The following is a 14,505-nucleotide window of genomic DNA, read 5'->3' as shown; positions in this document are numbered from 1 at the left end:
CGGTATGGTGTCATTCCCAGGCTGGATTTGACCCCTTTGGCCGCCAGTTGAATAGCAACGCCTTAAACAGTATAGAAACAAATTTACAAATTATTGACATTTGTTTGTATTGTATTTATCATCTAAGGATGTTGGCACCTGCATCATCAACTAAATATTGAAGTATGACTTTGTAGCAGACATCAATTGTTTTTATTGTCATAGAATTTGATTCGTAATCTATACTGTTTTCTTCAGAAACAGTTCAGGGTTTCACAAGAATAATCCAATAAATAAACCATCTGAAAGAGTGATGCAATCCCCCACCCAGCTACTGCATATACAAAACCCAAAACCAGTGATGTTGGCACGTTATGTAAATCGTAAATAAAAACAGAATATAATGATTTGCAAATCCTTTTCAACTTATTCAATGTCAATTGAATAGACTGCAAAGACAATATATTAAATTTTCTAACTGAGAAACAAATTTTTTTTTGTTGCAAATAATCAATTACTTAGAATTTAATGGCAGCAACACATTGCAAAAAAGTTGGCACAGGGGCATTTTTACCACTGTGTTACATCACCTTACTTTTTAACAACACTCAGTAAATATTTAGGAACTGAGGTGGCCAATTTTTAAAGCTTTTCAGGTGGAATTCTTTCCCATTCTTAACAGCTTAAGTTGTTCAACTGTCCGCGGTCTTCGTTGTGGTATTTTACGCTTCATAATGCTCCACACATTTTCAATGGGAGACAGGTCTGAACTACAGGCAGGCCAGTCTAGTACCCGCACTTTTTTACTACAAAGCCACGCTGTTGTAACATGCACAAAATGTGGCTTTGCATTGTCTTGCTGAAATAAGCAGGGGTGTCCATGAAAAAGAGCTTGCTTGGATGGCAACATATGTTGCTCCAAAACCGGTATTTACCTTTCAGCATTAATGGTGCCTTCACAGATGTGTAAGTTACGCCTTGGGCACTAATGCACTCCCATGCCATCACAGATGCTGGCTTTTGAACTTTGCGCCTATAACAATCCGTATGGTTTTTTTCCTCTTTGGTCCGGAGGACACAACGTCCACAGTTTCCACAAACAATTTGAAATGTGGACTCGTCAGACCACAGAACACTTTTCCACTTTGCATCAGTCCGTCTTAGATGAGCTCGGGCCTAGCGGAGCCAGCAGCGTTTTTGGGTGTTGTTGATAAATGGCTTTGGCTTTGCATTGTAGAGTTTTAACTTGCACTTACAGATGTAGTGACGAACTGTAGTTACTGACAGTGGTTTTCTGAAGTGTTCCTGAGCCAATGTGGTGGTATCCTTGACACACTGTCGGCTTTTGATGCAGCACCGCCTGAGGGATCGATGGTCACGGGCATTCACTGTTGGTTTTTAGCCTTGCCGCTTACGTGCAGTGATTTCTCCAGATTCTCTGAACCTTTTGATGATATTACAAACCGTATATGATGAAATCCCTAAATTCCTTGCAATAGCTCATTGAGAAATGTTTGTAAACTGTTCGACAATTTTCTCACGCATTTGTTCACAAAGTGGTGACCCTCGTCCCATCCTTGTTTGTGAATGACTGAGCATTTCATGGAAGCTGCTTTTATACCCAATCATAGCACCCAATCAGCCTGTTCAACAGTGGGATGTTCCAAATAAGTGTTTGATGAGCATTCCTCAACTTTCTCAGTAATTTTGCCACTTGTGCCAGCTTTTTTGAAATAAGTTGCAGGCATCAAATTCCAAATGAGCTAATATATGCAAAAAATAACAAAGTGTACCATTTCAAACGATAAGTAGCTTGTCTTTGCATTGTATTCAATTAAATATAGGTTGAAAAGGATTTGAAAATCATTGTATTCTGTTTTAATTACAATTTACACAACGTGCCATTTTCACTGGTTTTTGGGTTTTGTACGTTTGTATATGCCTCACAGGGACATGAACTTAATACTGGAAAGATTTTCCCTAATCCTCAGGCTATCACATCCTCAACCTCTTAAGTGACCTGGAGCAATGAATTCAACCTTCAAATGATTAAGTCTGTCCACAAGACATCCTGTCAGAATTAAATTCTCTTTTAAAGGCTTGGAAAACCTGTTTTACAGCTTGAGGGTTTTGCTCAATGAGATTAAGCTCCACATGAAGGTGATGCCGATTTTTGCAGATTTGTTTTCACATTGCAATTGTTTGTGTATAGAATCTATTGTTAAGTATTATGTATGCTGACAGGGAATACCACCGTACCTGACATGTAACCATATACAGTACATGTTACATTGTTGGTGTTCTGTATGACAGAAGCCCCCCGTTTTTGCTTTGTTTTACAGTTACTGGGAGCAGCATTCCTTGCTATAGGCCTGTGGGCATGGGCGGAGAAGGTGAGTCTGAACAAATACACACAAACACACAGTGCTCAATAGTACAGCGTGCATTCTTTTAATATTTTTACTCGAAAAAAACCAAGAAATACAAATCGTCCGGGTTGCGACCTGCTCTGTTTGCATTACTTACCAATGTCATCATTCTTTAAAACATATACAGCAACAGATGGTATTAAAATATGGTTTCTTCCAAGATGATAACAAGTTGGTGCACCAGTGTTTTTACAAATTAATTGCATGTAAATGTACTTTAAGTGTTGGTCATCTTTCTGTTGTAATTGTGTTCCATTGTCAAAGAGCTTCCTGTCAGTAACCTGTCATTATCAGTGGATCAGTTGAAACGTTTTCCAATCATTGTTAAAAGTGGATTTGTTCATTAATTATCTTGAAATTATTCTGGCCAGTCCCCTGAATAGCGCACCTGTGTGGTAGCATGTTTTAATTAGTATTGTGTAGTCATAAACTCAGTGCAAATTGGCCTGAACCCGAGTCCCTTTGTGGAGCAACATGAATAATTTAAAGGGATCAGCCTGAATGATGAATAGCAGGTACTGGATTGGCATAACGGTTAGTTTGGGTTTCAGGGCCTAAAATAATTATTTTCAACCCCGCTGCATTTAAGCCAGCTCGTCTGCATGTATTATTGCTCCGTGCTCACATTAAAGTGATGGCAATTTTATTCTTCAGCCCAGCATAAAAACATAATAATACAGTATCGTTTCCCCTGACTCGGTACAATGGGAATTGATTTTTAAAGTGTTAGACCTTCGCTTCCTGGGCATTAGCAAAATGTCTTACATTAAAATGAGAGTATTTTTGTTTTTGTCTTTTTTCTTTTTGTTTACTCATGCTTTGTATTCAAACATCATAAACATCTATGGAAGAAGATATAACATTATGGTTTATGGTTTGAGTGTATTTCGAACATGCATACAATTACAGCATGATACACCACATTTTCCAGTTTCTCTTTTCAATAGGTTTGAAAAGAAGTAGGAAGAAGCAGAGTTTATTTAATCCAACCCCTTTTCTATTTGATAGCAATTGCTAACACGTTTGTTCACTTCTTGTTCTCAATTTATTCACAATATACTCCATAAATAGTAACATTAACAAATAAATAATAAATGGTGACGTAAGTTGTATTTCATTGAGTGAGGTGATTAACATTATCAATACATTAAGAATGTTTACCATGGGTCTTTAACTATTTTACTACTTTAACAATTTGAGTTTGAACACTTTCTTAAATTGGATCAGTACACTGTTTTATTTTCTATACTTAATCCATTTTATAATTGAATTCCACATACTGATATACTGAAGGTTTTAAGTGTTGTATGTGCATACAAATGTTTGAAGATACATTTTTTTCTGAGGTTGTATTTTTCCTCTTTCGGTGAAAATAATTGTTGTATGTTTTTGGGTTGCAGGTTATAGTTTGCTTTGTGCATAATTTCAGCTGTTTGCAAACTCACTATATTGTGGAATTTCAGTATTTTCGATTCAATAAATAAACTTCTCTTTTGACTTTCTTCTAATGACAATACTAGTAGTCGTATTTCCTATTAAAAAAAACAAGTGAAGTTATTTACAATTAAATAAAAAAACATTTCACCACATAAGCTCTATATATAGTTTAGGTGACATAGCACTGTAAGAATGTTACCCGTTTTTATTAATTTGTTACATGTTTTGATTTGAATTATGTCACATGCTGCTTTGAATCAATGCTATCTGTCCTAGCCAGAGGTCTTACTTTCAGTTAAAAGATAAGATATTGTGGCTCATATTCTGCCCTAAAGGGGTCATATTATGATTTTTTTTTTCTACATAAAAAATACTTCCTTTGGGTGTAATTAACATGTCGTGGTGGGTCTTTGTTGAAAATTTTGCATAAATTATGTTTTACAGACCATTTTCAAACTGCTTTCTGACTGTTTCTCAGGATGCATCATTTTGTGGGCAGTCTTATTTACGTGCCTCCAGTTCGACAGCGTCTTCCCCCCATCAGCCATGTTGTAGTTTTTAGTGCTCCCATAGCGAGTCTACTGACAGATATAAGTTAGAACTAGAGCTGCAGCTATCGAATATTTTAGTAATCGAGTATTCTATCGAATATCCCGATCGATTAATCGAATAAATCATATTTTTGCTTAGTTTCTTATTTATTTTTTTGTCCTGTCCAGCTTCTCAAGGAAATCATATTGTTGATGTAGATGCCCATATCGGCTGTACACATTTACTTTACAAAAGAGAAGTGTGGGATACTTCTCTTGTTGCCTTATTTGTATTTTGACTTTATTAAATGGATTTATATTATTATTTGGTGCAGCCGGGCCGGAGCAATATTTTTGCTTGATTAAGGTTTAATTATACATGTTAAGATGTGCCCTCAATTATTGCGTTTGGCCTAATTGTCTTTTATTTCCTAAACGCCTGTTTTCATTATTGAAGGCTGACACGCACAGCTGAAATGCGTCCGTTGTTGATTGTGCCAATTTGTGTGTGATAATAAAAACAGGTGCGCTTACAGCCCTATGTGCTGTGTGGTGTGACCGCATAAACGAAGTTCTTGTCTCTTGTGCGTTTTTGATGATTATTATACGGTGTTTTGCGTAATAGGCCCCCTTTAACTTAACAAGGTTTCTAGCATCCTGTCTAGAAACAGTTTGACAACTCTCATTGGAACTAATTAAAATACAGAATGCATAGTATACAGGACTGTCTCAGAAAATTTGAATATTGTGATAAAGTCCTTTATTTTCTGTAATGCAATTAAAAAAACAAAAATGTCATACATTCTGGATTCATTACACATCAACTGAAATATTGCAAGCCTTTTATTATTTTAATATTGCTGATTATGGCATACAGCTTAAGAAAACTCAAAAATCGTATCTCAAAAAATTTGAATATTTCCTCAGACCAAGTAAAACAATAATATTTATAACAGCAAAACAAAATCAAACATTTGAAAATGTCAATTAATGCACTCAGTACTTGGTTGGGAATCCTTTTGCACGGATTACTGCACCAATGCGGCGTGGTATGGAGGCAATCACCCTGTGGCATTGCTGAGGTGTTATGGATGCCCAGGATGCTTCAATAGCGGCCTTTAGCTCATTTGCATTATTGGGTCTGGTGTCTTTCAGGTTCTTCTTCACAATACCACACATTTTCTATGGGGTTCAGGTCAGTGGAGTTGGCAGGCCAATCGAGGACAGTAATGCCATGGTCAGTACACCAGTTACTGGTGGTTTTGACACTGTGGGCAGGTGCCAGATCATGCTGGAAAATGAAATCATCATCTCCATAGAGTTTTTCAACAGATGGAAGCATGTAGTGCTCTAAAATCTCTAGAAGCGTCTGACTTGGGCTATGGAAAAGAAGCACTGGACAGTTGCAGAGTGGTCCAGAGTCCTGTTTTCAGACGAAAGCAAGTTTTGTATTTCATTTGGAAGTCAAGGCGCTAGAGTCTGGAGGAAGGCTGGAGAGGAGCAAAATCCAAGTTGCTTGAAATCCAGTGTGAAGTTCCCAGTCAGCAATGGTTTGGGGAGCCATGTCAGCTGCTGGTGTTGGTCCACTGTGTTTCATCAAGTCCAGAGTCAATGCAGCTGTGTACCAAGAGATTTTAGAGCACTACATGCTTCCATCTGTTGAAAAGCTCTATGGAGATGATGATTTCATTTTCCAGCATGATCTGGCACCTGCCCACAGTGCCAAAATCACCAGTAACTGGTGTACTGACCATGGCATTACTGTCCTCGATTGGCCTGCCAACTCCCCTGACCTGAACCCCATAGATAATTTGTGGTATTGTGAAGAAGAAGCTGAAAGACACCAGACCCAATAATGCAAATGAGCTAAAGGCCGCTATAGAAGCATTCTGGGCATCCATAACACCTCAGCAATGCCACAGGCTGATTGCCTCCATGCCACGCCGCATTGGTGCAGTAATCCGTGCAAAAGGATTCCCAACCAAGTATTGAGTGCATTAATTGACATTTTCAAATGTTTGATTTTGTTTTGCTGTCATAAATCTTTTTTTTTACTTGGTCTGAGGAAATATTCTAATTTTTTGAGATACGATTTTTCAGTTTTCTTAAGCTGTATGCCATAATCAGCAATATTAAAATAATAAAAGGCTTGCAATATTTCAGTTGATGTGTAATGAATCCAGAATGTATGACATTTTTGTTTTTTTAATTGCATCACAGAAAATAAAGAACTTTATCACAATATTTAAATTTTCTGAGACAGTCCTGTATGTCTGACATTCCCATCCATGGGGAATATGTAATATTGTAATGTAAACTGCTAAACACAGTATTGTAACTATTTGGATATTTCCCATTGCTCAGTGGGATACACTACAACCATGTACTTTTTGACTGCAAATAGGAAAGGTTCTGAATGCTTATCTTGGTGTTATTTATTATTAGATCAAAACAACCTGGCATAAATCATTGACATTTTAGCAGGGTTGTACAGACTACATTTACTGTAAGACTGTGAGAGGAAAACATGTGGTGAGCAGGATGTGCGGAGAGGAAGAGGAATGTTTGCAAACGTTGTCAGAAACCTGTGAACTGTTTTTCTCTTTTTACATGTGTTTCACAGCTTTGTCAGCTGTACAGAAATATGCTAAGTTAAGCTAAAAAAAACGGTTTTATTCATAGAGCTACAAGCATTGCCCTAATTTTTGTAATGAAAGTAAAATGTGGCTATTTTAAATTACCGGGTAATCTAAAAGCCCAGTCACAAGTGTCATGAGTTTCAAAAGGTTAACTTCTACTCTTTATGATCACAGAGTTGTCATTTGGCGGAAATTGTCAAAAAGTTTTTTCAATTTTTTTTGTCTTTTGTCTTCTTCTCCCTCAGGGTGTGCTGTCCAATCTGTCATCCATCACAGATCTTGGAGGTTTTGACCCTGTTTGGCTCTTCATCGTCGTCGGAGCGGTTATGTTCATCCTTGGCTTTGCTGGCTGCATCGGCGCACTCAGAGAGAACACGTTCCTACTTAAATTCGTAAGCCGCTTTGTAACCTTCAAAGACCACACACACGCACACACACTATCTAGCCATTCGAGACATCTTTAGAAGAGCAGTTCACGGCTAGAGCAGAGGCTGTCGCAGTCACAGGTGTTATCGTGACTCACCCTGGCTGAATTGATGGTTGCGCTGTGCATAAAAAGTGACTCATTGCTGATAAACATCAAAGAAACGTTGACCAAGCTTCCAAACCTTCCCTGTACCTTTTGAAGTGGGGGAAAAATGTTTGGAAGCCTAAATCTATGACAACTACTTTGCATTTTGGGAGATTTATTTTGGTTCCGCTGACAGAGACTAACTTGCTGGCTAAGATTTTGAGTAGCTATTAGCTTCAACTGATTTCCATTAGCAGCAGTAAGTCAGGCGTCAGAGAGAGGAGCTAATAGAGTTTTGCTACATTAATCATTAGCCCGTCTTCTACGTTTACTGTAAAGGGATGATTTAATGGTACCTCTGGGAGTGTGGTTTTTGCCTAGCAAATTGAGACTAAGCCTTGATTTAAACCGTCTAACTAACAATTTTGGTTTAATAATATAACATTGGTAATAGATAATATCATATTGGCAATAAAGAGTTGTTTTTTCACAATGATGTGACTCGTATTACGTTTTGTGTTCTGACCCTTATATGTCACCTTTTTAGTTCTCTGTGTTCCTGGGTTTGATCTTCTTCATGGAGCTCACTGCGGGAATCCTAGCCTTTGTCTTTAAGGATTGGATCAAAGACCAGCTCAACTTCTTCATCAACAACAACGTCAAGGCTTACCGCGATGACATTGACTTACAGAACCTTATTGACTTTGCCCAGGAATATGTGAGTCTTTCTCTGCTGCCTGAAATGGGTGTTTCAGGGTGCAGAATGTTCTGGCTTTCTCAAGTCGTGTTTGCAGGCAAATGTTCTTGGCAGAAAGGACAAGACTTCTGTAAATGTCACGATTAATATAATTGTGTTTATCCAATTATATGAGTGGGGCAGTTGGGATAATTGGTTCCCATGTGTAAACAATGGGCCTTGTTACTACATAAAGCCGATTAGATTTTCTTGTTGTCTCGCTATCTGTGCCTGCAATCTTGTCACAGTTAGGCCCACGCAAGCTGAATGATGCTGCCTTTCAGAGTCTTTTCAAGACCAGATCAAACAGAATCTGTGCATTTTGGTTGTACACTATTTGCCAGTTACATTGCTGCTTGTATTCCCTTTTCCCTTTTCAGTGGTCGTGTTGTGGCGCTCTCGGGCCTGATGACTGGGACTTGAACATGTACTTCAACTGCACTGACCAGAACCCCAGTAGGGAGCGATGTGGCGTTCCCTTCTCCTGCTGTGTCAAAGACCCTGCGGTGAGACATGGAAGAAAATGAATGCACCTTAAAGGATATACAGTGCTATTAGTGGTGGTGAAACTCTGATATGTTTGTATTTAGATGACTTTTTTCATAAGCCGCAATTGCAGGGTCAAACTTATCATCATAAAAATGCTATTAACTGAACATACAAAATAATTGAATGCTGTTGGAATAAAAGAAAAACACTAAATCGCAAATCGACATGTGCGAAGGAGGGAAAAGAGCCAATACTTAATTAATCTTAAGAGGTCCCACTAAAAAGCATGAGTTTATATTCCCAAAGGGCAACTGCACTTTTTTTTAAATTTTCCCTATCATTCACAAATCCTTGTGTAAAACAAGAACACGTGTTTTTCTTTTTTTATGCATTTTAACTCGTAAATAAACGCAAGCAAAATTCAGCTAACAATGGAGATAGTGGGATTCATGACACCATTGCTTCTATTCCGCCCATAAAGCCCTCTAAAAACATTTAAAAACTGGCAATAATACTTCATTTACATCTTGTGACCTGAATATTTACCAAGTATTAGCTATATTCTTATTTTAAGCCCTTAACGGTAAGGGACTACTTTTAGCGGTGCCGCAATCACAGAGAGGATGCTGCTATATTGACATACTGAGTTGCTGCTGCTGCTGCATTGCCCCTGAGTTGGAATAAGTTAATTCTAGATTATATATCATGCATCTCATTGGGATAGTAGAAGGCTGTGGCCATAAACCGAGAAGTTGATCAACTTTCACATCCAACTTAATTGGATTGCGAGAAAGACCCATAAAGACGGCACTCTTTTTTATTAACCTGCATACGTATTGATTCTTTATTTAAACGGGAAGATAGGAATATCTCATCAGTTAGTATGCCAATTAGAGCAGAAATTGTACAGTAAGTGGTTGTTTTATTATGTTCGTAGTTTGTATATGTTGTTCCGCACTAGACAATACTACAGCATGATGCTTGTGTTTCACTAAAGTTGGATCTGGTTAGCACACAGCTTGTAAAACTTGTAGATAATTTTCCGTATATTCACGCTTAAAAATATAAGTTTCTCGATCATCATTTGTCTCACAGTAGTTGTTGCTGTCTCTCACAAAGTCTGCTATGAGTAGTAGTGTTGTTGTTGTATGCCTAAAATTAGCAAAATACAAAACTGTTACATATTATGAATGGGCCTGTTACTACATCACATATACTGTACATACAGTATATACTTAAAGCTTGTATATAAAACGATGATGCAGGCTTTTGGATGTTTGTCAGAGCGCTTTGTAGGCAGAATTGAGGAAATCCTATTATCTTCATTGTTGGAATGGGTTAGAATGCATTAAAAAAAAGAAAAACAAATGTGTTATTGCCTTACATAAGGATTGTGTATGATAAGCAAAATTCCCCAAAAATGTGCCGTTCACCTTTAGGTCAGAGTTTCTCAACTTTCACTGAGCCAAGGCATATATTTTAGAAAAATGTCATGGCACACTACCTAACACATTGTTGGATAGCATGATTGCCAACAGGTGGATACGCAGGTTAATTATCAGTGTTTGCCGCACATTTATTTATAGCGGCATGCCACGAATATATACTGTATTTATAGACCACCACAAATAGATTTGGTGCTGTTGTGAGATTTCTGTAAGAGAGGCTTTATATTTGAAGCATTAATTGTTTCTCCTAAATGTGTTATATTTTATTGAGGTTCTGATATATTTATAGTCAGAATGACAACAGAATCTGACTGCAAAATTAATTACCTGTAGCTATTATGGATTTAAGACTACAGTTTAATTGACAGTCATGATAAGCAAGTATATTTGATGCAATTTTTACTATTAATATTCACTTGACGTGCATACAAACACTGAATAAAAACAAGATCATCTACTAGTGTACGTCAGCTACTATTGAATCCATCTGATGACTGTGTTTCATGACTGGACTGGAGTCTCACATTATTAACTGTATCCACTCAGCATCCATTGCACCGGTCACCTGGGGGGTGGGGGGGTCCCCACATCTGCGGTCCCTTCCAAGGTTTCTCGTTGTTCCCATTGGGTTGAGTTTTTTCTTGCCCTGATGTAGGATCTGAGCCAAGGATCTCATTGTGGCTTGTGCACTTGTGATTAAGGGATATATAAATAAACTTTCATTGATTGATTGAAGAATCCCAGAGTGGTCAATAATTCCATGCAGAAGATCCACAGTTTTATACTCAAGACTACCTGTTCACCCTCATTCATAAACATAGTATAGGACTCTTTGGGTATCACTGATAAGTAAATATTCCACTTTGTATGAGCGAACGACAAAACATGACAGCTGTATTTCTCTGTTTTTGTTCCACATAGGAGGACGTCATCAACACACAGTGTGGTTATGATGTTCGACGTAAAGGGGAGGTATTGTCACACAGTTCATTAAATTGTTTAGTTGTATTTAACTTAAGTCATGCATAGTAATTGATTTTGTTCATTGCTAACAATTATGTTGATTGCATTTGCTTATCTACTCATCACATCTTGAAGCATTTGATTAATCCTGAGTCATTGGATGCAAAAAGTAGTGAGATGGCAAAAAGAAGTGAGAAGAGGCGGTGTTGATTCAGTCTCAACAAGTTTGTGGTTTAAATGGTAAATGGTAAATGGGTCGTACTTGTATAGCGCTTTTCTACCTTTTTTTTTTAAGGAACTCAAAGCGCTTTGACACTATTTTCCACATTCACCCATTCACACACACACATTCACACACTGATGGTTTAATGACATCAGCTATGAGAAGTGGAGCTACATCCATGCTGACCTCTGCTATTGGATCTCCTTAGGGCAGCATTACTCTGATCAATACAATGCTGGCATGGAAACAGCAGTTCAGAGTATCCAGAGAGAGATTCTCGGAATCTCTTAAAAATGTTCAAATAATATCTTGATTATTTCCCATTTAGTAAGGAAATGTTGTCAAATGCTTATTCCTACTTTGCAGTCATCATTTATTTTAAAGCTTAGGTCAGGATATTGTACTTTTATTTGAAATATACGCCATTGCAGCAGTCTGATGAAAGGGGAAAAAATGGCAAGTTTTTGAAGTGCTCATAAGGTTGAGCTGATTGATACGACCAGAGCAGTCGAGGGCGAAGTGGCAATCAGCTTAATTTTTACTGAGCTTTAAATGCCTCATATGCCAACTCATTTTAATGTCGCCCATGTTAAAAATGCAATGTAGAAATGTCCAAAAACATCAGTGGGGCATCACAGCAGAACTTGTGTATCTACTGGGTTAATTACCCAGGCTCCTCTGCACGCTTCCTGCCTTAATAACAGATTGTTCCTCTAGCAGGTATAATTAGGCGCCCGTTATAGCCTAGGGAGCAGCCTTACTCCACTCTGTAATTGGCAATCGGCTGGGTTATGCCAGTCCGCTCTTCTCTCTGTGTGTGTTTGCGTGTGTGTGTGTGTGGGGGGGGGGTGTGGCAGTTACGACTCACTGCACTGCAGTCCGACAGATTGCTTGTTGCTAGGCACACTGCAGTACGATGAACCGCTGGTCACATAGAGAAGGCATGAATTCATTTTCCTCGCGTATGTTTACGCCCCTACGTCTAATATTTTGCCAGAGCTATCAGCAGTGTGCAGCTTGTTTGTGGAGAGGAAGCACACAGAATGGTCAGATCAGAGAAGGAGAAAGTTAACCACCTGAACAACTTAGTGCTTCCTGTTTTGGTAATTGGCTGCAGAGTAGCACCATTATTCCTTTAGTGGTTGAAAGCTAGCATCAGGTTGGCATGTTAACAAAATGTTTCCTACGCTCACTTGTCTTTAGCATCAACAAAGACCATCACAGCTTGACACTGCACATTTTATGTCCCATTCTTCAATTACTGAGCACATCATTGTGTGCAACAGCGGTACTGTAGAAGTATTAGTATGGAACAGGAAACAGCCTTTGCCTCTCTGGTTTGTTCAGGCCTGACTGTGCCCTCTGAGAAACACTCCCACATGTTCTGATGGGGAGAGTGACTCAACCATTGCTCACATTTTCCTCTGCGACAGGAGTCAAACGCTCTTTGCCGTGTTTGTTTTGTGATACTTTAGTAATAGGTCAGAGTTCAGCAGGTCGCTGTCCTATCAGAGTGGATTACATAATCAGCCCTTTTGTTTTTGCTTTGAAAAGGAGCTGGATCGACAGAAATACATCTACACCAAAGGCTGCGTAGGACAGTTTGAAAAGTGGCTGCAGGACAACCTGATTATTGTCGCTGGTATCTTTGTTGGTATCGCACTTTTACAGGTAAGGTCACCTTGTTTGGGGATTATATTGCTTGAATACATTTACCAAATGAAACCTCTGCCTCTGCTCACATTAGTGGCCCTGTGATTTTGTGTCGTTACTGCCACCTTGTGGCAAGAACCCCACCATCGAGCCAATTTCTGCAGCACAGCAGCAGTCAGCCCCATTTTTTTTTAATAGCATCCTTAATCCTCTCCTTTCATTTTCAGATTTTTGGCATCTGCCTTGCTCAAAACCTGGTCAGTGACGTCAAAGGAGTCATGGCTAACTGGTGACTTTGAAGTTGGAGACACCTCTCCTGTCTTGTGCAGCTGAAGAGGGACAACGGCAATGTGTCCTCTGAGCTGAGTAGCACATCCACATACACAAACCGAATTTAGCTCTCTCAAGAAATAGCTCACAGCAAAAACATTTGCGAGCCAAGCCATTATTTTTCCGACTAACTGGGATTTTGACGCAGATCCTGGATGAAGATGTCTCATACTGCAGTACCCCCACCCCCACCCCCTCCCCATCTCGCACAAGTGCGTTTATGGCAAGTTGTTGCACAAACAAGCTTGTCAGCTGAGAGATTAGAAGCCTTGGAAGGAGACAAAAACTAAAAGACAAAAATGACCCCTTCTCTTAGGTCAAGCGTTACATTGTCAATTCTCGCCACTCAGCAAGGGGCCTTGCACCAAACACATGGATCTCTGTTTGTCATCTTCTGACCACATTGGCTGGTCACATCTGACACTTCAAATCTTTTCAGGAGACTTAAAGCCTGAGTTAAAGTGTAAAAAGTGTCATTAATATCCAGTGATTGTCATGTCTGCAACAAGCCCACAGTACCTCAGGGCCTGGTTGGAACTGTATCCTCTCTGCCTTAAAAAAAAAAAAATATATATATATATATATACCTTTCTCTTTTCGTCCATTTCCAGTGAATTGGAATGGACAAAGTCAATGCAGAAAAACATTATTTCTATGGTTAACAACCAAAGACTTATTTCTCAGAGCATCCCTCAGGCACTTGGGATTGCTGGTTTGGGGCCTTTTACTACATCCGTCTTATGCTCAAATTCTGTCTTCTGTGTTTTCAATCTTTTATACACACAAACATACATACATATGTGTGTGTATATATATAATATATATATGTATACATGTATAATATATATATGTATACATGTGAAATATATATATGTGTATATATATATATATATATATATATATATATATATATATATATATATATATATATATATATATATATATATATATATATATATATATATATATATATGTATATATATATATGGTTTTTAATGATTGTGTTCATTGTTTTGAGCAGGGTGCAAGAGTATTGATCCGTTAGTTGGACCAAATAATATCAATCAACCACAAGCAAAGCTTCTCGACTTTATGATTCAAAGCTAACATTAGCATTTCCTTAAATAGCCTAAATGTG

The 14,505-nt window shown here is 38.3% G+C and overlaps 1 protein-coding gene across 3 annotated transcripts in view; it reads left to right on the top strand.

The window, feature by feature from the left end:
* Window positions 1-14,272, top strand: part of tspan17 (tetraspanin 17) — a 38,183-nt gene extending 23,911 nt beyond the window's left edge. For all 3 annotated transcript variants that reach the window (XM_062045675.1, XM_062045673.1, XM_062045674.1), the window contains exons 2-8: window positions 2,322-2,372; window positions 7,260-7,406; window positions 8,073-8,243; window positions 8,642-8,767; window positions 11,120-11,170; window positions 12,939-13,055; window positions 13,265-14,272. In XM_062045675.1, the coding sequence (XP_061901659.1) occupies window positions 2,322-2,372; window positions 7,260-7,406; window positions 8,073-8,243; window positions 8,642-8,767; window positions 11,120-11,170; window positions 12,939-13,055; window positions 13,265-13,330 (729 nt within the window). In that variant the 3' untranslated portion in view covers window positions 13,331-14,272. The remainder of the gene's footprint in view (window positions 1-2,321; window positions 2,373-7,259; window positions 7,407-8,072; window positions 8,244-8,641; window positions 8,768-11,119; window positions 11,171-12,938; window positions 13,056-13,264) is intronic.
* The last annotated feature ends 233 nt before the right edge of the window (window positions 14,273-14,505 follow it).

Source organism: Entelurus aequoreus, linkage group LG04, assembly GCF_033978785.1.
Source record: "Entelurus aequoreus isolate RoL-2023_Sb linkage group LG04, RoL_Eaeq_v1.1, whole genome shotgun sequence".
Lineage (NCBI taxonomy): Eukaryota > Metazoa > Chordata > Actinopteri > Syngnathiformes > Syngnathidae > Entelurus > Entelurus aequoreus.
This window is presented reverse-complemented; position numbering and strand designations above follow the sequence as displayed.